The sequence below is a fragment of the Anneissia japonica genome, unplaced genomic scaffold (genome assembly GCF_011630105.1).
Source record: "Anneissia japonica isolate Jap-2015-1 unplaced genomic scaffold, ASM1163010v1 scaffold287720_len810639_cov167, whole genome shotgun sequence".
Taxonomy (NCBI): Eukaryota; Metazoa; Echinodermata; class Crinoidea; order Comatulida; family Comatulidae; genus Anneissia; species Anneissia japonica.
This window is the reverse complement of record NW_022736945.1, coordinates 154,145-177,730: the sequence shown is the minus strand read 5'-3', so window position 1 is coordinate 177,730 and position 23,586 is coordinate 154,145. Positions and strand designations below refer to the sequence as shown.

The following is a 23,586-nucleotide window of genomic DNA, read 5'->3' as shown; positions in this document are numbered from 1 at the left end:
GAATCATGTTGTTCACACATCATAACAAAAATAATAATAAAAGAGTATTGTTTATTAATTATTCTTATTTTAAGAAAAAGAATGAGGTGTACAAGTAATACATAGGCCTAGGCCTATGTGATTTATATGAAAAAATATTAAAAGTACTTATATTTAGACAAATAAACAAATTTACTTGTCGGGAGCAAGTACGATAAGCAGGTGTTGCCTCGTCTATCGATGCATGAGGGCGGTCAAATGCATCAAGCACAAGCTGCGTCATACGGCGGTCTGAAGCCTATTTTCCACTTGGCGAATTTATTCGCGCAAATGAAAAGCGCTGCGGCTCATGCACATACTCATGCTCATTCACATTTCTATCGGAGTTTTTGTTAGCGAAAAAATGCGCAACCAATCAGAACTCAGGAAGCGAACCAACGCTTTGATTCGCACGATAAATTCGCCTGTGGAAAACCAGCTTAAAGCCGGTTTTACACTAGGTAAATTTATTCGATGACGTAAATAATGTCGAAATATTGAATCAAGAAAGATGGCGTGTATTCCGATATTGGAGTATGTATTATACCATGATTATACTATCTGATGTGTCTTTGAGGTAATGCACTCACTGATTGGCCATGTAAAACTGTTCTTACGTAGTAGGCCTATTCATAGGATTACAATTTAGCTTGTCATGTTTGGTTTGCTGGCTTGCCAAAGTGGGCAAATTGCGGAGCACGCTTGCGAATATATCTACTTTCCAACGAGTGTGTAACAATGATTTGAAAAGTCGATTATTTTCAATTTACATTTTAATTTATCTTTATTATTTTTTGTAGATATTATCTTTATTTTTTTTGGGTAAATATAACTTGATGTTGAGAACTGTTTCTCATTGCGAAAACTGTTTCTGTTCCTTCAAGATAAATGTCGAGGATGAAGTGTTTTTGTTATAATTGTCTGGTTTAGACATACATATTTCTCTTTTTTAATGCCCATGATTAAATTGAATTGTTGTTAGTATCATTTATATATATTTATTAATTTTAATATTGTAATCTTTTTTATTCATTGTTAATTTTTTTTTTGTTTTTTTTTTTTTGGTATTTCCAGAATTGGTTCCTTTGTTGGTAGATATCCGATAGCATGCATTATTGTGTCTATAGTTATAACTATGGGTTTTGGAGGTGGAATCGCGATAATAAAAAACGAAAACAGACGGGAGAAACTCTGGGTACCTTTGGAATCTGACAACCAGGATTACCGTTTATACGTCACTGAAAATTATAAAGATCCATTCTTTGAGATAATTATCTTCGAAAATGATAATATTTTGACACCAGCGTCACTAAAAGCTGTAAGTATGTCTACTCGTCATTGTTGTTGTTGCCATTTACTTTGATTCAGGCTTTCTACTGTAAAAGGATAATTCTTCAGTGCCACCACACCTCTCCGCTTTCAACAACGGGTTAAGGTTTGGTACATTATCCTCTTGAACACTCTGTGGAAGCCTGGCAAACAGGCAGATCGAGTGCCTTTGACACATGCTCTGACATTAGTTTCTTTGTATTATGATTTGTTGCATCTCATGTTTTGGGGCAGTTTGTTCCGAACGCGGCTAATGACTCGCTCTGGCATTATTCGTTGAAGAAAAAAAGTACATACATATAATAATTAAATCTTCATTCCTCAGATGCTTAAGGTCTGTCTCTTATACACATCTAGATGTGTATAAGAGACAGGAATTTATACAGATTAAACCTTTTATTAAAAACCGGATGTGGTGATAACTGAGATTAAGAGCCAAGTACTTTTGAAGAAAAAGCTTACAAATTGTATACAGGTTAGCTTACTTAAAAGCCTACAATGCATGACACTGAATCATGTTGTTCACACATCATAACAAAAATAATAATAAAAGAGTATTGTTTATTAATTATTCTTATTTTAAGAAAAAGAATGAGGTGTACAAGTAATACATAGGCCTAGGCCTATGTGATTTATATGAAAAAATATTAAAAGTACTTATATTTAGACAAATAAACAAATTTACTTGTCGCGAGCAAGTACGATAAGCAGGTGTTGCCTCGTCTATCGATGCATGAGGGCGGTCAAATGCATCAAGCACAAGCTGCGTCATACGGCGGTCTGAAGCCTATTTTCCACTTGGCGAATTTATTCGCGCAAATGAAAAGCGCTGCGGCTCATGCACATACTCATGCTCATTCACATTTCTATCGGAGTTTTTGTTAGCGAAAAAATGCGCAACCAATCAGAACTCAGGAAGCGAACCAACGCTTTGATTCGCACGATAAATTCGCCTGTGGAAAACCAGCTTAAAGCCGGTTTTACACTAGGTAAATTTATTCGATGACGTAAATAATGTCGAAATATTGAATCAAGAAAGATGGCGTGTATTCCGATATTGGAGTATGTATTATACCATGATTATACTATCTGATGTGTCTTTGAGGTAATGCACTCACTGATTGGCCATGTAAAACTGTTCTTACGTAGTAGGCCTATTCATAGGATTACAATTTAGCTTGTCATGTTTGGTTTGCTGGCTTGCCAAAGTGGGCAAATTGCGGAGCACGCTTGCGAATATATCTACTTTCCAACGAGTGTGTAACAATGATTTGAAAAGTCGATTATTTTCAATTTACATTTTAATTTATCTTTATTATTTTTTGTAGATATTATCTTTATTTTTTTTGGGTAAATATAACTTGATGTTGAGAACTGTTTCTCATTGCGAAAACTGTTTCTGTTCCTTCAAGATAAATGTCGGGGATGAAGTGTTTTTGTTATAATTGTCTGGTTTAGACATACATATTTCTCTTTTTTAATGCCCATGATTAAATTGAATTGTTGTTAGTATCATTTATATATATTTATTAATTTTAATATTGTAATCTTTTTTATTCATTGTTAATTTTTTTTTTGTTTTTTTTTTTTTGGTATTTCCAGAATTGGTTCCTTTGTTGGTAGATATCCGATAGCATGCATTATTGTGTCTATAGTTATAACTATGGGATTTGGAGGTGGAATCGCGATAATAAAAAACGAAAACAGACGGGAGAAACTCTGGGTACCTTTGGAATCTGACAACCAGGATTACCGTTTATACGTCACTGAAAATTATAAAGATCCATTCTTTGAGATAATTATCTTCGAAAATGATAATATTTTGACACCAGCGTCACTAAAAGCTGTAAGTATGTCTACTCGTCATTGTTGTTGTTGCCATTTACTTTGATTCAGGCTTTCTACTGTAAAAGGATAATTCTTCAGTGCCACCACACCTCTCCGCTTTCAACAACGGGTTAAGGTTTGGTACATTATCCTCTTGAACACTCTGTGGAAGCCTGGCAAACAGGCAGATCGAGTGCCTTTGACACATGCTCTGACATTAGTTTCTTTGTATTATGATTTGTTGCATCTCATGTTTTGGGGCAGTTTGTTCCGAACGCGGCTAATGACTCGCTCTTGCATTATTCGTTGAAGAATAAAAGTCCCTATGTACACAAACATACATATAATAATTAAATCTTCATTCCTCAGATGCTTAAGGTTGATGAAAAAATCAAAGCGATCAATGTCGGAAAAGACTGGGAATCTATCTGCTTCAGGTATGTAAAGTTTTTCTTTCATATGTATGCTTGTTAGAAATTTAACCTGTTTTGGCTTTTGTTTTTTGTAGTACTAACTCGATTCAAATTAACATACAGTTTACGTACACCTTAAATTGTACTAATGCAATATAATGGTGATTTGTATATCGTATATATAAGTTATTATTAATTTTGATATTGAATTGAGCCAACATTGTGTTAACCTCCCATGTAATAATATATGAGTTAAGAAAATTATTACGGTAAAATCAATAGAAACATATCTTATAACCTTTCTGTCACGGTTCTAGAGTTCTGAACTCCGGGCTTCCCCATTGGGCCCGCCCATTAATAGCCTGGCCATATAATAATAATAATAGCCATTGTCTAAATGTGTGCAACATGCTAATTCCTATGCAATTCACATGACCCGGCAATTGGCTTCCACACCTATGTAACATATGGTCAACTCCTGGGTGGGTAAGGAAATCCCTTTCTCCTAATATTCTTATTCTATAATCTGAATGTACAAACCTTCTCCCTGTTGTGTCATATTGCCATCGATGCGCTCGATCCGCTTGTAGGCCAAGTTGTTGTTATACTGGTGTAATATTACCAGCTATATATATATCAGGTGAAATGTAGTAAAGGTGCATGTATTAAGTGTGAAGCTAATTAATAGAACGTTCGGTTCAAATCTCCCTTTTGTTTTTTATTATTATTTTGTTATTTTTATTATTTGTGCATCTATAGAATACTTTTTTAATATTATTATTTTTCACAATTATTATTTTTTCTAAATTGGGATAGCTGATTGTGAGATATGCGGCCGGAAAATATTAAAAACATTCTAAAATCTGCATTTTACTTCTCCAATCCATAATGGAGGCCTACCATAGGCCTCGAAGGCCTAAAAGACAGACAGAAAGACAGAACAACAGAAAGAGAGTCATCATCAGACAGACAGCAATGAATTCATAACCTCCTTGGCGGAGGTAATTAATCAAACATGCAATACCTGAAAATATAAAATCTTGTACAAAGATTACGACGGTGCTTCAAACCTTAGATGGTTGGTCTCTACATTAACCTTTGCTTTCTTTGTTTTAACGTCGGTGTACACTATAGGTTCGGAGACAGCTGTTTCGTGTCTAGTATCCTAGAGCTGTGGGGGTTCAATAAAACTATTATATATGGTTTATCGCAGCAGGACATTCTTGACAAGATAAATGAGCCTAATCCAATAAGGTATGGAAATTTTTTTTCGCTTTAAAGATATAATTCTCTGTGTTAAGTTGTACAATCTTGAAAGTAAAAAGAATACAACATTCAATACCAGCTGTTTTAAGGGTCTATACAGACATAAAAACATAGGGACAGTAGGGCCTTATTTAAGGAAAATATGTTTTTCACTTACCATTATTATTTTTTTCCTCCATGCACTTACAGACTGCCACCCCAACAAAATCAATGGTATTGACAACTAATCCTTTTTTTTCCTTGTCCTGAAGTCTTGTGACGTTTAGGGAAGTAAATGTGGCATCATTGCTAGGTGGGGTCGATGATGAAACGTACATCAGTATTGCCACAGCCGCTTTGAGCAACTACGGAGTCGTGGATAACAGCAAATTTGATGATTCCGAAGGCAAATACGTCAGTACATGTTTTTTTTATCATTCCATACCAAGTTGTTGACATTGTTGATGGCGATGCGTGGTGATGGTGCATTGTGGTGAATGTGCATAGCAGTGGTGGAGGTTGTGATGTCAGTATTGCTGGCATTATTAACAATATTAATAGCTAATGGTAGCTATAATAACAGTAATTTACAACACACCAACAACATAATTCTGTAAAGAATATTCAAATCAAACACCTGTATTTACGTTGATTTTACAATATTGTTTTTCATATTTTTGAGACATATCCCCATCGATATTCGAACCGTCCTCAGTACAGTTGGGCTAATTTACCAATATTACATGAGGCAATTGTTTCACTTTTACTTTGGTATATTTTCCCTCTATCTATTCACTCCCATCTATTGGTATATTTTCCCTCTGCTTACGACTTAGTTTATATTATCACAACTGTGAGGTATTTTTTCATCTCTTTTTGTTTCATCTTGTATCTTTAAAGAATGGACCTACATTGTATTGGCTACTCAGGGGCGGATCCAGAGATGTCTGCAGGGGCCGAAAGTTGGACCGATCGAGATAATACCATACTAGGGGCCCGGGGGCTTTCCCCCGCGAAATTCTCGTGTTCTAGACGCCAGAAAATAACATCTAAGGCGCTTTGGGCGATCATTCCCCCCTCCCCTACATCCGCCCCTGCTACAGTTATATATAACAGAATTTTATATCGTATTGTAGGTTGACAAAGATGCTGAAGATTGGGAACTGGAATTCATCGAAATTGCAACGGATGACTACGAAGACATGACTGTCTACGGTGTCGCATTCACGAGGTAATTATTTGTCATTGGTCCAACGATTTGTTCTGGCACAATTTGCCCTAAAATAGGCTTATTAAAAATCACAATATTTACTATCACATACCGGTAGTCTTAATTGTGATATTTATACTTTTAGTTTTGATATTGAGTCGTCGAACACTGTCACCGGTGATACATATTTTCTCGCTGGTGGCTACGGCCTTTTGTTCATCTACATCGCAGTGATGCTAAGCAAGTTCACTTTGATCGAACATAAAGTAAGTCGAAAACAACCGTAGAGATGTGGAAGTGACTTCGCCAGTGGGAACGAAATGTCCACAATCACCCACCCTGCATATTGGATGCGATAAACCGCACCCTCATCAAAATGTACATATGATGTAGATGATGACAACAATGATGCCTATGAGGACGATGAGGTTGATAATGATTAGTATGGTGATGGTGATGATGATGATGAAGCTGACAAAGATGAGGGTGATGACGACGATGATGATCGTGATGATTACAACGAAAAGCCTCCACCAATACATACCTATGTATTTCTTCATAAACCCTTTTTATAGGTATAATAATACTGGTGAGCTTTAGCTTTAAACTTTAACAATAAAATTTTAATAATATTGCTTCAATTATATAGAGAGAATATATCTCTTGCCATTTAAAAGACACAGTATTTCAATAATTTTAATCTACCCTTTGATTGGAAATAATCAATTTAAAGCCGGTCACTCACTGCGCCCAAATGTCGCCAGCCGATGCGATTCTATAAAGCCGGTTTCCTTAAAATCGTTACACTGTCGCTTCAGTGTTTTTGCGTTGTAGCAGTCTCCGATGCAAAAAGAGGCATCACAGAAAGCTGTCGGTGATAGCGATCGATTGCATGGAAACCAAGTTGAACGAATGCCGGTATCGTGTCGTAGCGTTCACAGGAAGCGGAGTTAAATTCGTCACAAGACGGTCGTACAACGCGGTGAGCGCCCGGCTTAAGGATTTAAAAAATAATTGAATTAATTTTATTTAAGTTCGTTTTTCCAAACTTCACCACTGACATACATACATACATACCTGTCTCTTATACACATCTAGATGTGTATAAGAGACAGCAATCCTTACCATTCGGGTGTATGTTCCATCAATTTTTTTAGTAAGAGCTTTCGTTTGGGGCTGATCTATACACCTGTCCACTCCGTCTTACCTTTCCTTTTACTTGGTGAATATCAATTTCGATTTTTTAATCAATACCGTACATTTGATCGTTTGCAGTGACTATGGAGTGGAGGTTGAAATTGGTATAAGCATAGGCTTTTGTTGCTAACTACAAGGTTAAATTGAATAGATGAGTAAAAAAAGAGTACTACAAAACAATTTGTAACTTTTATTTTATTTTATTATTTATTTAGGTAAAAAAACCCGACAAACAAAGCGGTAGAACAAAGCTAAAGTGCTTGCATCACAATACATACAAAAAATAAACCAGGATCAATATATACAACAAGATGACAATACTTAATTCATAGCAAAAAACAAATTTAATTACATTGCAATTCTTATCACTGTTAATTGCTTTATTACATCATTATGTTATTTAGGAATCGGTGTGGATGATATGTTTGTGATTGTTCAGTCCTGGGCAAATTTGAGCGAAGAGGAGAAAAAGAAATCCGTTCACGAACAAAGTTCACTCGCTTTAAAACATGCAGTAAGTTAATATCATAAGATTTTTTTGAATATTGTATCTGTTAAATCCATAGCTTATGATGCGATTTTGTAGTTCTCTTGTCTTTAACGGACTTATAGTTTTACTGTTCAATAATATATCACAGATAAAGGAAAGTAAACAAACAAGTTATACAGCATATGTATTGCATTTTATAGTGTTTCATTAAGTTCTTGAAATCTGTTGCAGTCGCGTCGGTGTTGCAGTGTGAAAAAATACGCTGTCGGCCCATCAATTAATTTATTTTGATATTATAATTTATATTGTATTACATTTATTTATGTGTACTTGTTCATTAATTTTCAGGGTGTATCCATCACCGTCACATCTATAACAGACTTCAGCGCCTTTGCAATCGGAGCAACTACCATTTTACCGGCACTGCGTTCATTCTGTCTTTACTGCGGCATCGGTATCATTTTCTTGTTCATATTCAGCATTCTGTTCTTTACAGCAACGCTTTCGTTAGATCAGCGACGAATCAACAGCAGACGTAACGCTTGCTGCTGTTGTATTCAGTATGGAGATGACTACGAACCGTCAGAATGTGGTCAGGAAGATAGGTTTCAGAAGTTTTTTGAAGTAGTATATGCACCTTTTCTGACAAAAACTCCTGTTAAAGTAAGTTGTGCGTAAGATTCATGCAATAATGTTTCTGAAAAATAACTACTGTAATGAGCAAATGCGTGCCTTTCTCGAATAAACATTGCTTTTAAGTAAGCTCCACATTGAAACATGTTCTTTCTTTTTTTTTTTTATCAAGAACATTATAAATATCTTTTATTTACGATTTATGTTGTCGAGTGGACACTTGACTATATCATGTCGATGACAGGGTTCTATTTTCTTTAGGGAATTGTTATTTTAGTATTAATATTAGCATAGTTATTATATTATTATTGATCGAATTTCTTTATTTTCTTAAGGTTGTAGTCTTGACCATCACTGTCTGTTTACTTGGCTTTGGAATATGGGGTTTGATTGAATTAGAACAGTTTTTTAATTTCCGGTGGTTCTTGCCTTCTGACAGTTACGCAACAGAATTCATAGACGCCAGCGAACGCGTAAGTACCATTTGGAGGAGATCATTGATATTATTATTATTTTGCTACAGCAGCCCTCCTTTGGGACACCCCTATTAAGGAACATCCCTATTAAGGGGACACTTTTTCGTGAAACGAGGGGATATACCGGTATATCTTTTAACACTACGGCGAACCCTTATTAAGGTGACACTTTCCGAGTGTGCCAAATGGTCAAATAACCCCTACAAAGGCGATACTGTTTTTTATTTTATTTTATAGGCCTATCACAATAACTAGCAGTTTTAAAATAAGAAGAAAAAAAGCATTCAACTTTATATTTTGACACCTTTCAAAGCAATAAAACCAGACTTTTCTCCCCTGAATCCTTAGAGTGAACATTGGTGTATAAGCCTACTGCATACTTCGTATAATCCAATCTTAAGGGTCAATTTTGCTATAAAGGGCTATAAATTAATTATAATTCTATAATGTCAATAAAAATAAAATTATAAAGAATGTATATCATTATTGTATGAACGCATACAAAAAGCCTATTAAGGGGACAATTTCAAGTTTTTGGTTAGTGTCCTCTTAATAGGGGTACACTATTCAGGGGACACCCATATTAAGGGGACACTTTTTGAGCCGCGAAGGTTCCCCCTTAATAGGGTTTCTACTGTACTGTTGTTTGTGCTGCTGTAGTGAGGATGATGTTAGTAAGGGAAGGCACTTTTTGTGTTTGATGGTACATTTTGTACAACGTACTGTATTCACTAATAGCGCCATCATAGTGTACATGAAGTGCATTTTCCTCGGTAAGGCCCTCAGGCGACACTCTATCACCTTAGTTTTCCTTGCTGACTTTAAGGCTCAGACAGCGTCGGCCGACGCAGCCCGACGCGTTTGTTGTCGCGTCGGGTCTGTGTGAGTTGAACGCAGACGCGATGGTGTGCGTCGGGGGCAGTCGCGTAGTAGAATATTAAACGTGTTTAATATTTCTCAAGACGGCTTAAGACTGTCCCCGACGATAAATCGGGTCGGGCTGCGTCGGCCGACGCTGTCTGAGTTGGCCTTTATGCTGATGACTTGTATATCTGTTTATTCGTAAAATATTAGTATAAAAAATACCCTACAGTATTTTGTTAAAAGTTCCAGTCATTGAAAGATCTCACAAGACCATAAATATAGCAGAGTTTTCGAAAGGAACAAATTATGCTATAGAATTCCAGGACCTATAGTCACATTTCCTAGGATGTACGAGTATAGGCCTATTGATCAATGACCACAATGGAACATGCAAATAAAAATCAATAATTCATTTTATATACATACGATATAATCAAAATTCCAAGTCTGTTTTCACATAGCTTAATAAAAGTGTCACGAGAGGTATAAAATATTGCCATTTTTATCATAGTATTACCCACAGAATGGTGACAATGCAGCAATTTACCTCAACAATATTGACTTGTTTCGTGAGCGTTCAAAGGTAGATGCCCTATACAATGATGTGATCGACGAAGACTACGTCGATTCGTCATCATTTTCTAACTGGTATGAAGAATTCGGACAATGGATTAAGGAAAATAAAGCTAACGAGCAAGAATATAACAACGTAACTATGTGGCCTGATACGGAGCAAGCATTTCAAGCCTGGGTCCAAGAGTTTCTTCTTCACCCCATGGGTGGTGTTACATATACATCCGATGTCATTATCAATGGTGAATCGAGCACATTTGAAATTATTGTAAGTAGAACTGTAGCTAAGCCAGCATAATGCTGTAGCCCAAGCACAGCAAAAGGAATAAACCAGTAGGCCTATTATGTCCATTTGTGTCCTCACCCTGTTAAAATGTTGGTATTGGGAAATTTGACATTTATTTATTTTATGCTTATTTATTTTTATTCCAGACTTCTCGAATCACTTTCCAGCACGTCGTTTTCAAAGGATCAACAGAGGAAGTTGAAGCTATGGACTCCATACAAGCGTTAGTGAACAGCTATGATTTTGAAGGGGACGGCTATGCTTTTGCTTACTCAACATTTTACCTGGATTATGAACCGAATAAGGTACCACAAATGATTGTATCGATCATAGTATTTTGACGAAAAGTTTATTATCAGTTGTGAGAATCGCTTAGGCGTGGAATAACTTGTGACCTCTCACCATCAAGTGAGTGTCATTCTCATTTTGGTTGTGAGAGGTCGCAGGTACAATTAAATTTAATATTTGTATATTAATTTTGATATTGATTGTATTGTTTATTTGTTCAAAACGAATGTTTATGTGAGCAAAAAGGAAATACAAGTAACAGTAAACAGAAGTGATTATGGTTGTCACTCTCATTTATTGCACTCTTTCTGTTAATATTGTTGTTGCTTGTTTAGTAGTGTCATTGCTTTTCATTGGTATGATTTCTTTCAAAACAATTATGTTTATTGAAATATTCACAAACATTGTTCTCTTGAAGGTAATTCAAGATGAATTATTGCGGAATATGGGGCTCGCCTGTCTGTGTGTGTTTGTTGTCATTTTGCTGCTGCTTGCCAATTTACAAGCTTGCTGTCTCGTGTTTTTATCGGTCTTCCTCACTTTGGTAAGTATTATACTGTAGGTGTTACTTCTATAATTCAAAGCCTTAATAAACTTGTAGGGCTTCAAGACATGCATTTCAAACCACCATGGTGTATGGGTTATATAAGAATTGTCTTTATAGTATGTATATATATTATATTATCATATTTATTATTATAGTAATATATATTACAGTGATATTAATAGTATTATTAATAGTGATATTAATACTATTATTACAGTATTATTACATTATTATTGTCTCTCATTAATTCAATTATTATTATTATCGTACATTATTACATCTTCATCATAACAGTATCATCATCATCATCATCATTATTATTATTATTATTATTATTATTATTATTATTATTATTATTATTATTATTATTATCATTATTATCATTATTATTATTATCATTATTATTATCATTATTACATTTTGTAGATCGATCTTGCTGGATTCATTCATCACTGGGGGCTTACTATCGATACGGTAGTCACCATCCAACTCATATTGTCGATTGGTATCGCTGTTGATTATGCCGCTCACATTGGCCACACGTTCCTAACTGTAACAGGAACGAGAAATGGTAAGTAATCGGTACAGAGACAGACAGAAATGGATACGGAGTGTACCACTAGTGTTGTAGAATAATTTTCTATAGTTAAATTATCCCACATTTTAACCGATCCGGGATTGGTTGTTTTCAGCAATCTTCAGTAGCGGGTTCAAGGGTCTCGCACCCCACCCCAACTCCTAATTTGTTTTAAATTTATAAACTAAATGGAGAAAAATAAAATTGTATTTAAATTAAGTATGAAAGTGCATTTCCGGCGATCTAGAGGTGCCATAATTATATTTTTTCTTTATACTCAGCCCCATCCATTGTTTTGCTGAGATGGTGTAGAACCTCTGTCTGTGAATCCCTACCTGGCACTTTCGAATTCATGAAACCTCCACTACTCTGACTTCAGTCGTATTCCCTTTATTGTATTATCGTAGCTCATTAACGTATTGTATAATTATATGATTGTTTGTGTAACAGTATTAAGATACGTCCATCTCAAGGAAAGGTACTAAGATATATCCATCCAATGATATGATGTGTTTTGTCATGAAAATTACCCTTATTTCATATCTTTTTTTTTTCTTTGCTTGGACAGAACGTGCTCGAAAAGCAATAACGGACATTGGGCCTGCTGTCTTTAACGGTGGATTTAGTACACTATTAGCTTTCGTTTTGTTATCACTATCAACATCTTATATATTTAAGACATTTTTTAAGGTAAGCTTAAGATGACAATGCAGTGAGTGTCAGGCTTGAATTGAACCCAGGACACTGGGACTAGAATAGAATGCAAGCATTTTACCATCAATCTACAGCTCCAATTTTTGTTTATTAACTGTTTTCTATTCCCATTTCCAGATATTTTTCCTGGTTGTTTTATTCGGTTTGTTCCATGGCCTAGTTTTACTGCCAGTCCTACTCAGCTGGATTGGGCCTGCTCCATATGCGTCAGCGGTTCAAGTTGATGCTGCAAACTCCACTCAGAATGGCTCTGTAAAGAATAACTCAAGTAAAGACCAAAGTAACCACGCCACCAACGGAGCAATCATCAACCCAGATTCGCCCTCAGAGAAAGCTGACTTCGATAACCCAGCATATGATGGCGAGGTTGCCAGTGTACCACGTAGTGCTGAGGAAAAAATTCAAATGAAGGATGTAGTTTAAAAAGTAAAAGTTTAAAATAATATTTTATCATATCAAAACAATTTATAGCAAATTTATGTATATATATATATGTATAGGTATATACATATTTATATATATATACATATATAGGCCTATGTATGTATATATATATATATGTATATATATATGTATACATATATATATACGTATATATATATAGATATATATATATATACACATATATATATATACATATATAGGCCTATATACGTATATATATATGTGCTTTCTAACGATAATACTAAACCAACGATTTCAGCCTGCGAGCTGCTTATTTTGGTTTTTCTTTTATACCCGAATAAATAATTTTTAAAAAGTTAAAGTAATTGCAACTGCAAGCAAAATGAATCAATAAGCATTGATCTTTCATGGATATTGTTGCCAAGGTCCCACAAAACGACAGCTCAAACGTATGTAAGCAGTGAACGGGCCGCTTGACCCTGATCGATCGATTGTAATGTATACCGTACCCTCCATGGTTAAATTTGGTTGGCACTGACAGAAACTTCCACTGTCATAGAACACTTGTCAATACTCTGTACTATAATAGCATTAGAAACATATATGATAGCCTTGATTAGTAGTAAGTGAATGAACGGTTTTTCTTGCATATATTTTATAAACAAATTTTATATTTTTTATAAATATCCGAAAAATTATGGATACGCCCCTGGTATAGGCATTTGTTTTGTATCGTCATGATTATGTCTACAAGGTGCAAGATGTACTTATTGAAAAGCAAACCAATAACTGTATGAGGTGCCGGCCGCGTACGGCTGGAGATAAACTTACGTAAATTGTCATTGTACAGTATTAAAGAGATTGGCGCCGCGTACGTCTGGAGATACGTAAAAAATAAGATGTATATCCGCTTCACTTTTGCTATGCGAGAGTTTTATCTTGTGTTCATAGTATATTTGGATTAGGGAACTGCTACGCAGCAAATCTATAATATCGCTCTTGTTTATACATCAAATCTGAATGATAATTCCTTATACTATATAATGGTTATATTTACTTTCATGCAATGTGGATCTGTTTCTCAGATATTTCATCGTGAAGTGTTATTAAACGCAATTAAAACGTCATAAAGGTGTGCTGAACTGCTTCTCATGTGAGTTCATCAAACTTTTCATTATGCAACTGACCTACATAATTATAACCGAACAGACATCATACTCTGAATCAATAGTAATTATATGCATGATTCACCGCTAGAACGATCGAGCTATATTGGACCGAGTAATTCCATTGAATTGAACACTTCAGCAACGACTGGTTTTGTGAGAGCTTTTTTTTTTTTTTATGGCATATTGCATAAGCAGTCAACGCTTTAATAACCGTTCGTGAATGACGACCATCCATTAGAGTAATATATACTATCAAGATGACAACAGCAAAACAGGCAAATGGTTGCAGAATAACCGACATAATTATATCTACTTTCGAGTCAATATTTATAAGGTTGGTAGAAAGCAATCACTCAAACATGTTAGGCCTAATTATGTAATGCAATACCTGTGAATGTGTTTTTAACGTAGGCCTATCATGTGTTTATTAAGAAATTTTGAACCAATCGCCCCTAGACTAGGGAATGGAAGCAAACGGACCCGATTCAATTTATATTACCCCTGATGGGTTTCTTGTGGAAAGTGTAGAATATCTGTAGGCATATTAAGCCTGTTCAAGCTCATCTTACCAACCATATTATTAGGACAGTGTTTACAATGGTAAGGTGTTAATTAGCACTAGTATAAATATAGACTTGCCACAAGTCTCTTATTTGTTACTATTTTTTCTAAAAGAAATCGAGTATGGGACGCCAATTAAATTAGTTATGGTGCGCACTAAGTGCAATAAAGAGTGAGTAACCTAAATTTAGGGCCTGGAACCCAGGCTAGTATAAATAATAAACCTGCAAGTACGATTAGAACATTACGCAGCAGTCAATGGACCTTTCCGCTTAGCTCCGCCCCTTGGATATTGTTGCTAAGGTCTCACAAGTCGGCAGTGTTAAAACATACGCGAACACGTGCGTTTGTTGGACAACACGTGTGTTTGTAAGACGCGCGCGTATTCATAGCGCTGTTCTGATTAGTCAATTGTTAAGTTTGATTGACACTCCGGAAAGGTCTATTGGCGGACACAGGAATTCGAAATAGAGATGAGTGGGGGCGGGTTATTTAACCTATGTCACCAGCAAGTTATTAATAGAACAATGAATTGTGTTTACATAGTTTTTAGCATTAGTCGAAATAATCAACCTATAAGTACAATAGAGCCTAATACGCAGTTAGTCAATAGGAGGACCCAGGAATTCGGAATAGAGGGGTGGGGAGAGGCCCCTCCCCCACCCTACTGAATCCGCCACTGGTATAGTGTGGCATATTAGCATGTCATAATTTCTCAAGTTAAAAAAAAATCATTGCATAAAGCAGTCAACGCTTTAATAACCCCTTTCGTGAAGGACCAGAGTAATTGTACACCAGAGTAATTGTACACCATCAAGATGACAAAACAGGCAAATATGGTTACAGAATAACCGGCATAATTATATCTGCGTTCGAGTCAATATTTATAAGGTTGTTAGAAAGCAGTCAATCACTCAATCATTATTAGGCCTAATGGATATGTGTGTTATTTAATATGCAATACCTATGAATGTGTTTTTAACATCATCGTGTGTTTATTAAGAAATTTTGAACAAACGGCCCCAGACTAAGGAAATGGAAGCAAACGGACCTGATTCAATTTACATTAAGATGTGTATAAGAGACAGAGGTCCCACAAAACGACAGCTCAAACGTATGTAAGCAGTGAACGGGCCGCTTGACCCTGATCGATCGATTGTAATGTATACCGTACCCTCCATGGTTAAATTTGGTTGGCACTGACAGAAACTTCCACTGTCATAGAACACTTGTCAATACTCTGTACTATAATAGCATGTTTAAAACACAGGTACTGTCTCTTATACACATCTAGATGTGTATAAGAGACAGACCTATAAGTACAATAGAGCATAATACGCAGTTAGTCAATAGGAGGAGGATCGGAATAGAGGGGTGGGGAGATGCCCCTCCCCCACCCTACTGAATCCGCCACTGGTAGTGTGGCATATTAGCATGTCATGATTTCTCAAGTAAAAAAGAAAAATTCATTGCATAAGCAGTCAACGCTTTAATAACCCCTTTCGTGAAGGACCAGCGAGTAATTGTACACCATCAAGATGACAGAACAGGCAAATATGGTTACAGAATAACCGGCATAATTATATCTGCGTTCGAGTCAATATTTATAAGGTTGTTAGAAAGCAGTCAATAGTGACTCAATCATTATTAGGCCTAATGGATATGTGTGTTATGTAATATGCAATACCTGTGAATGTGTTTTTAACATCATCGTGTGTTTATTAAGAAATTTTGAACAAACGGCCCTAGACTAAGGAAATGAAAGCAAACGGACCCGATTCAATTTATATTACCCCTGCTGGGTTTCTTGTGGAAAATGGGTAGAATATCTTATTCAACCATCCTACCAGCCATATTAATAGGACAGTGTTTGTGTTTACATGGTGTGTAGCATTAGTCTAAATAATAAACATCCAAGTACGATCGTTACGCAGTCAATTGGTGGACCCAGGAATTCGAAATAGAGAGGGCGTGTAGGAGGAGGAGGGGGGGGGGGGGGGGGGGGGGGGGGGGGGGGGGGGGAAGCAGGGTTATTCAACCTCACTGCCTACAAGCCATATTGATAGTGACAGTTAGGCCTATATGTTTACATGGTGTTTAGCATTAGTCTAAATAATAAACCTACAAGTACAATAGGATTAGAGCGTTACGCAGTAGTCAATTGGCGGACCCAGGAATTCGAAATAGAGAGTTGGGGGAAGGGAGGATTTTTTTTAACAGACGGAGGATCTAGACACAAGCTCATTATCCCCACCATGAATGTGGCTGAGGTAAGGAAATTAATGATTACGGCGCCTCTAGATGGCCGGCAATAAAACTTTCAGACTTAAATTTGAATTTTGACTTAAATGTTGAGAAACATTAACCCAGTACCAGCAACTCTCGTCGTCCACCACAGGGGCTGTCTGTTCCAGTACACCGGGTAACCCCCTACTCGTCTCGAAGGATGTACTGGGTTCTTTATAGTGCACACGAGCCATTGTATACACCGGGCCTACGGTTTATAGTCCTTATCCGAGAAGACTTGTTCTACCACCAGAACCATAGGCGAGCGTGCCGTTCGAACCAGCGATATTATGGCTATAGCTTGCGGCGTCCCTGCTAACCGCTCGGCCATTCGACTCACCGTTGAGTACAACAATACATTATATCCTTAATTGAATTTTTAAGTAAATGAGGAAAACTGTAGTAAAACAATTGGCCTATTTATTGTTTTCCCAAAGCATTTAAATACATAATGCTTACCGTATATATAAACATAAGGCTAGAAAATGAAAAGAAATAAATAAAAATATACGAAAATGGAACAGGTTTTAATTAAGTAATAAAATTAAGAGAATATGTTTTCTTTATATTTTCTTTAAATTGAAAAAGGCAATTACATTTTTAAAGTTTTTTTTTGTCGAGCAAATTCTAAAGGTTATCCCAGACTATTGAGACACACTGCAATATTTTGTAGTTTTTACTATATTTAAGTTTAAAACACAGGTAAATGGCAAATGAGTATGATGCGCTTTAAACATAAAAATAGTAGTTTTTATCTCGATTATTTGTTCAAGTTTAATAATTTTAATTTATTGAAAAGGGGATCAGTGTGATTTAGTCACACTGACCGTAAAAATTCCAAAATTAAAAGGACAATTTGTTTTATAAGTACACCCCCATAGAACAATAATAACATATGAAGTGCACGAATATTCAAAATTTGACTAACTTTATAGATTATTGCTATACTTTTGGATAGTTTTCTGAGAACGCTTAAAATATGCTCTTTCCAGTTTAAAAACTGAGTTGATATAAACATTGAGTATTGAAATAAATGTTATAATTCGAGGGGAAATCAGTCATGTGTGTCCACTAATGCAATGGAAGCTGTAGTTTTGAACATCAGACTTTTATTTGGATTTGTTAACTGAACCATGGCAATGACTGGAATTCCCCTCTTGAAGGAAACAGACGTTATGGCCCTAAAATAGGCTATAAGCATAACTAGTTATATATGCCAGGAGGTAAAAAAATAAGACATTAAATATTATCTCCATGTATAAGCTAATAAAAAGGCTTGATAACCTTCCGAATTACTTGTAAAACAAACTTAAGTAAACACTGGTGCTACTAGCAAACAGTACTATGTCAATATAAAGTGTCTGTAGAATGCGGTAACCTGATAGGGCTATACTTAAAATGTACACAAAAGAACTAAACGATGAGGTTATCTGATTTGAAATGTATTTATGTAATTGAGACGATATTTGCGATCATATCAAATACAACACCTCCCTCTGTATCCTTCCCAGGAATTTGAATAAAAAACAAAAAAAAAAACAACAAAAAAACAAACAAAAACATGTAGGCGGGCACTCACTGCACCCCCGGCGATCGATCGTTAACCGACGTCATGAAAAACTGCCACCGAATATCAATAATATAAGTGTATATATAGAACGACTAGGAAATAGGTGTGATCTTCAAAGGCCGAAAGAGAAAGTATGTTAAAAAAGAGAGTTCCTGTTTCCTTTCCTTTATTTCATATGTGAACCTGAATGAAAACTTTTTCAAATAACGTTTTTACAATGTGTCCATATCAATTTGTTTAGGCTGTTTTGACCACGTAACAAAACAATTTTAATACTGCGGGCGTGTGCACGAGAGTTAAAAATGAACAGCGCGCTGGGGCGCAATGTTTGGACGATTTCATTATCTGAAAAGGGTATATCGAAATGCACGTCATTAAACGATCAATTACTCGTGAACACTATTAAATATAGGCCCTAAATTCCAAATCTATTCATAACACTGTAAAAATAAGATAAGTCCAATATCAAGCGTATTCATTATTGAATTTTATCAAGTCCTTGATACAGCAGGTACCATATTTTCGTCAGTTCACAAAATGGAACGCGCCCTGATCCCTGGGTTCACCGGCTTTGAGGTCGGTCAGTTTTCTTTTGAAAGCCTTTGAAATTATGCAATAATGACGGAAGAAAATTTTACCCAATGAGATTATTTTTAATATAACTGATTGCAAGAAAATTGCCTTTCTGTTGCCGCTTCAACCTAAGCAAATGGATTGGTATTAGGCAAAGTTATGACGTAAATAAACGACTCCTCACAAGTCGGCTGAAATCCCGCTGAAAACACTCTAATGTAGCTTATTTTCGTAATTCAACCCAAAAATGACGGAGCTAAATATTTGAAAACAAACATTTTGTAAATTGTTTACAATAGCTATATTTATAACCTTCTATAAACCGTTTCAACCTAAGTCATTTAAAAAAAGAATGAATACAAGACTGGATTTGAAATCACGACTTTTGGTTGTTTAGAATACAGAACCGACCGCGCCATCCATGCGACGTGCCCTACTACTAGCGGTAATGACAGTAATGTACAGTTCTTGCTGAAACCCCTGTTTTGTAGGTGTAGGGGAACCCTGGGGTCTAACTTAAAAAAGGGCGATGAACGTTTGTTGGGAATCACCTCTAATTAATGAGTACAAAATTTCCTGTACGTCAAAACTGGCGACGCTGGACGCTTTTTAATTTTTGGTAACAAGAACAAGCACAAGACCAAGAACAGCAGTAAGGTTCTGGGCACTGTCTTCGATCATTAATGCTGTAATTAAATATACATTTTGAGCTTTAAAGAAGAGGGGATTCTGCGAGTGCGAAAAAAAGTTAGCTCAACTGAAATTTGAATCCGGGACCTTTTGCTGTCTATGCAGACGCCTTGACCAATTGCTTAATATATACCTATATAATGCTTTGGGATTTACTTTATAAATTTCAATGGTCGCATCTTTTAGATATTGTATCATTTAAGAACCTGTCTCTTATACACATCTAGATGTGTATAAGAGACAGTATATATATAGTGCATAATATATAATAAATCTACGTACCTATCAAATGCAATGTAAGTCTATGCTATATTTTTATAATATATAGTTAAAATATGCCATTTTTATTGTTTTGAATAGTACTGTAGTAATTATATTATTTTTTTACTGTTTTAGTAGTCATCTAGAAACCCAATCTCATACATTATATATTTTGTATAATGACACTTGGCTATATATATACGCATGTCAGTAATAATAATTGGATACGGTACACTAGAGATACCGTCGTCATAGAAATCCTGCAATCAGTGTTGCTGCAAAGAATTTTGTGTAAGGACATGATTTGTATAGGAAGCGTGTAAAACAGACATCACCTTAAGTAGCGTTTGTTTCTTGGTAATTACTGCTCTCTGTGCTTCATGACTCTTCGTGTACTCGCGTATCATGTCTTGCCGTTGGAGTTTGTTCAAGTCGAATACAGGATATATGCTAAGGTTAATTTTTTCATTCCGTCTTTTTATGCATGTTTTGCTCTTTTATCTCGTGATATTTCACCTTTACAATCTTTCTCCATCTGTTTAGACGTAGGCCTAAGTTTGGTTGTGATACATGAAAACATTTTTAGCAGTACACCAGGATCTCAGGGACGACATAGGCTAATTGGCTAAGTTAATTGGCCCTATAATATTGTCCCATAATCCGTGATAACCGAATTGCAGGCGATAACACTTTTTCTAACAGGTTTATATGTTGGTAAATTCATTGGGAGTTATTTTGTGAGTTAAACAAGGGCGACCGCTCACTGGTCCGTTTCCACGCTTAATAAATACGGTTACAGGCGCAAGTTATTATATTGGGTTTTTTGGAAGAGCTAATAAGATAGAAATGTTTAAAAAAATTGTTTTAAAATTTAAAAAAAGAATGAATACAAGACTGGATTTGAAATCACGACTTTTGGTTGTTTAGAATACAGAACCGACCGCGCCATCCATGCGACGTGCCCTACTACTAGCGGTAATGACAGTAATGTACAGTTCTTGCTGAAACCCCTGTTTTGTAGGTGTAGGGGAACCCTGGGGTCTAACTTAAAAAAGGGCGATGAACGTTTGTTGGGAATCACCTCTAATTAATGAGTACAAAATTTCCTGTACGTCAAAACTGGCGACGCTGGACGCTTTTTAATTTTTGGTAACAAGAACAAGCACAAGACCAAGAACAGCAGTAAGGTTCTGGGCACTGTCTTCGATCATTAATGCTGTAATTAAATATACATTTTGAGCTTTAAAGAAGAGGGGATTCTGCGAGTGCGAAAAAAAGTTAGCTCAACTGAAATTTGAATCCGGGACCTTTTGCTGTCTATGCAGACGCCTTGACCAATTGCTTAATATATACCTATATAATGCTTTGGGATTTACTTTATAAATTTCAATGGTCGCATCTTTTAGATATTGTATCATTTAAGAACCTTTTATAAAAGAACGCGTAAGTAATAGATTATTATTCTGGTGCAGTGATAACTGAGATTACAGCTATGTAAGTCTGAAAAAAAAAAACTTACAATCTGTATACAGGTATAATCTAACTTAAACCCTGGCCTTTTTACATTCTGATTGGTAGGATTTACTTCCACGATTTGCGACAAAAAATAACACGAATAACAAGTGCATAGTAGACGCGAACATGATGACACTAAGTCATGTACATTCACATAATAAAGCAAAATTAGTAACAATGATGATATTATAACAAAATTAATAGTATTTTTTATATATTATTTTAAAATACTTCTAGTTGTAAAAGTAATTCATATAAATATAAAAGAAAGAAAAAAATATAGGCCTATGCTTAAATCAGTCTATTATATTACATAAAAGAACTTCATCTCCGACTATCATCTTAAAGAAATAGGGACAGTTATCAATACTGTACGAGAGTTGATGTCTGTTATGAATATTTACAGAAAATATACTTGTGACGACACTATATTTATTAATGGACGTTAGACACATTAGTATACGGTACTTAAAAGCCCGATTCCCGGCAAAATTTCACTTGTTAAGAAAAATCTGATTTTTAAATTTGTTAAGATTTATTAAATAGGCCTATAATACGAAATTGCTAGTTTAACTGAATTTAGACATTAAATAAACATAAATAGACATGTAAAATATGACTGAAATTTGATTTTTTTGTGTTCCACACAAAAATAAATGTGGATGATTTTTTTATGTTTGATTTTGCGATAGGTCTACGAAGAAATATATAGTAGGCGCCGGAAACACTACCCTATCCAACACTGCTAGGCTGGCTTAGCCTTACCTCGATTTAGGTTCTGTTATCACACATAAAAACGGCCGAAATGATATTTTCCGTTGCTAGTATTGACACTTGTGAAATATAATATTTCATAGGAATTATAACAAATCTGTTAAAAAAATGATTCTGACCGAGATTTTGACAATTAAACAAACATGTCAGCAGCTTAGCTCAGTCGGCTAATCTGGTGGTAGCCACTGTGTGTGCGCTAATGAACCGTGAAAATATCTAGGTCCCTAGTGGTTCAATTCCTATCGCTGCATCTCCTTGTGTTTCAGCTGGAGGGCTGAAATATAAGTTACAATAGCGCACCGTCTTTCGGATGAGACGTTTAAGCCGTTGGTCCCGTGTGCATTTATGGCTCATGTGCACGTTAAAGAACGCAGTACACTCTTCGGAAAAGAGTAGAGGTTTGTCTCCCGGTGTACTGCCCAATCACCACCAGAAGGACCCCACTGGAAATAAGTCTTCTTCTAGACTTACGTGGGCTATCCTTGGTGTTTACACCCAATAAATCCAATCCAATCTGAGGCCTACTCGATCGACCGCAGTGTGCGAGATGCAAAGTACAAAAACTTATTTTATTAGAGATGGCGCAATTTACTTTAAAAAGTATTATGCCAGAGCATTCCAGCGGATGCGATTACAACCTCTGAATTTGCCTAGTAACGAAGAATTCGTCGAAAAAAGGGTAATCTCCTATGAGAAATAGTCTGTATTTCTCATTTTTTTTTTTATTCTTTTGCGTAAAACTAAAATTTATGCCAATATTTTTCCATTGTTTATAATACTTAGAGTAATGTATATGCATTTTTGGCGCGCACCTACGATACGCACACGTTGTCTCTGCTACCGATAAATGATGGCGGTAAAGGCCGAGCGAGCTGAGCCAGCGAGCCGTAGATAGAGAGAGTTTGGCCAACTTGGCGCATGGGCGCCATGTTGTCACCAAACAGCGTGCGCGCGTATAGCTTTATAACATTTTATAAAACACTGATGCTGCATAAACTTTCTTTCATTATTCCTGTCTCTTATACACATCTAGATGTGTATAAGAGACAGTAAAAATACTGTTTTAATAATGATAATATACATAATAATTAGAAT

The 23,586-nt window shown here is 35.7% G+C and overlaps 3 protein-coding genes across 6 annotated transcripts in view; all 3 read left to right on the top strand.

The window, feature by feature from the left end:
• The window catches only part of LOC117116980, a 17,622-nt gene extending 10,582 nt beyond the window's left edge, over positions 1 to 7,040 (top strand). The window contains exons 1-7 of one of the 2 annotated variants that reach the window (XM_033261150.1): positions 2,409 to 2,452; positions 2,950 to 3,193; positions 3,544 to 3,611; positions 4,722 to 4,841; positions 5,105 to 5,246; positions 5,969 to 6,063; positions 6,188 to 7,007. In XM_033261150.1, coding sequence (XP_033117041.1) covers positions 2,412 to 2,452; positions 2,950 to 3,193; positions 3,544 to 3,611; positions 4,722 to 4,841; positions 5,105 to 5,246; positions 5,969 to 6,063; positions 6,188 to 6,329 — 852 coding nt within the window. In that variant the 5' untranslated portion in view covers positions 2,409 to 2,411 and the 3' untranslated portion in view covers positions 6,330 to 7,007. Of the gene's footprint in view, positions 1 to 1,092; positions 1,337 to 2,408; positions 2,453 to 2,949; positions 3,194 to 3,543; positions 3,612 to 4,721; positions 4,842 to 5,104; positions 5,247 to 5,968; positions 6,064 to 6,187 lie in introns of those variants that run through there. The other variant, XM_033261149.1, reaches the window with a different exon arrangement.
• Positions 7,041 to 7,217: 177 nt separating this feature from the next.
• Positions 7,218 to 13,198, top strand: LOC117116979 (patched domain-containing protein 3-like). The gene is made up of 10 exons (XM_033261148.1): positions 7,218 to 7,264; positions 7,644 to 7,753; positions 8,078 to 8,392; positions 8,698 to 8,835; positions 10,214 to 10,543; positions 10,708 to 10,866; positions 11,268 to 11,393; positions 11,823 to 11,967; positions 12,542 to 12,663; positions 12,805 to 13,198. Exons 2-10 carry the CDS (start codon positions 7,661 to 7,663, stop codon positions 13,108 to 13,110), a joined length of 1,734 nt encoding a protein of 577 aa, XP_033117039.1. The 5' UTR covers positions 7,218 to 7,264; positions 7,644 to 7,660; the 3' UTR covers positions 13,111 to 13,198.
• Positions 13,199 to 14,350: 1,152 nt separating this feature from the next.
• LOC117116978 (patched domain-containing protein 3-like) overlaps positions 14,351 to 23,586 on the top strand; it is a 22,352-nt gene continuing 13,116 nt past the window's right edge. For 2 of the 3 annotated variants that reach the window (XM_033261145.1, XM_033261143.1), the window contains exon 1: positions 14,351 to 14,595. In XM_033261145.1, coding sequence (XP_033117036.1) covers positions 14,519 to 14,595 — 77 coding nt within the window. In that variant the 5' untranslated portion in view covers positions 14,351 to 14,518. Of the gene's footprint in view, positions 14,596 to 20,513; positions 20,658 to 23,586 lie in introns of those variants that run through there. The other variant, XM_033261146.1, reaches the window with a different exon arrangement.

Excerpts from the sequence above, each read along its gene's own strand:
- LOC117116979 (XM_033261148.1), top strand. The coding sequence starts at position 7,661 with ATGTTTGTGATTGTTCAGTCCTGGGCAAATTTGAGCGAAGAGGAGAAA. Across the intron at positions 7,754-8,077 it reads CACTCGCTTTAAAACATGCA|GGTGTATCCATCACCGTCAC; the intron begins GTAAGTTAATAT and ends ATTAATTTTCAG. Across the intron at positions 10,867-11,267 it reads TGGATTATGAACCGAATAAG|GTAATTCAAGATGAATTATT; the intron begins GTACCACAAATG and ends GTTCTCTTGAAG.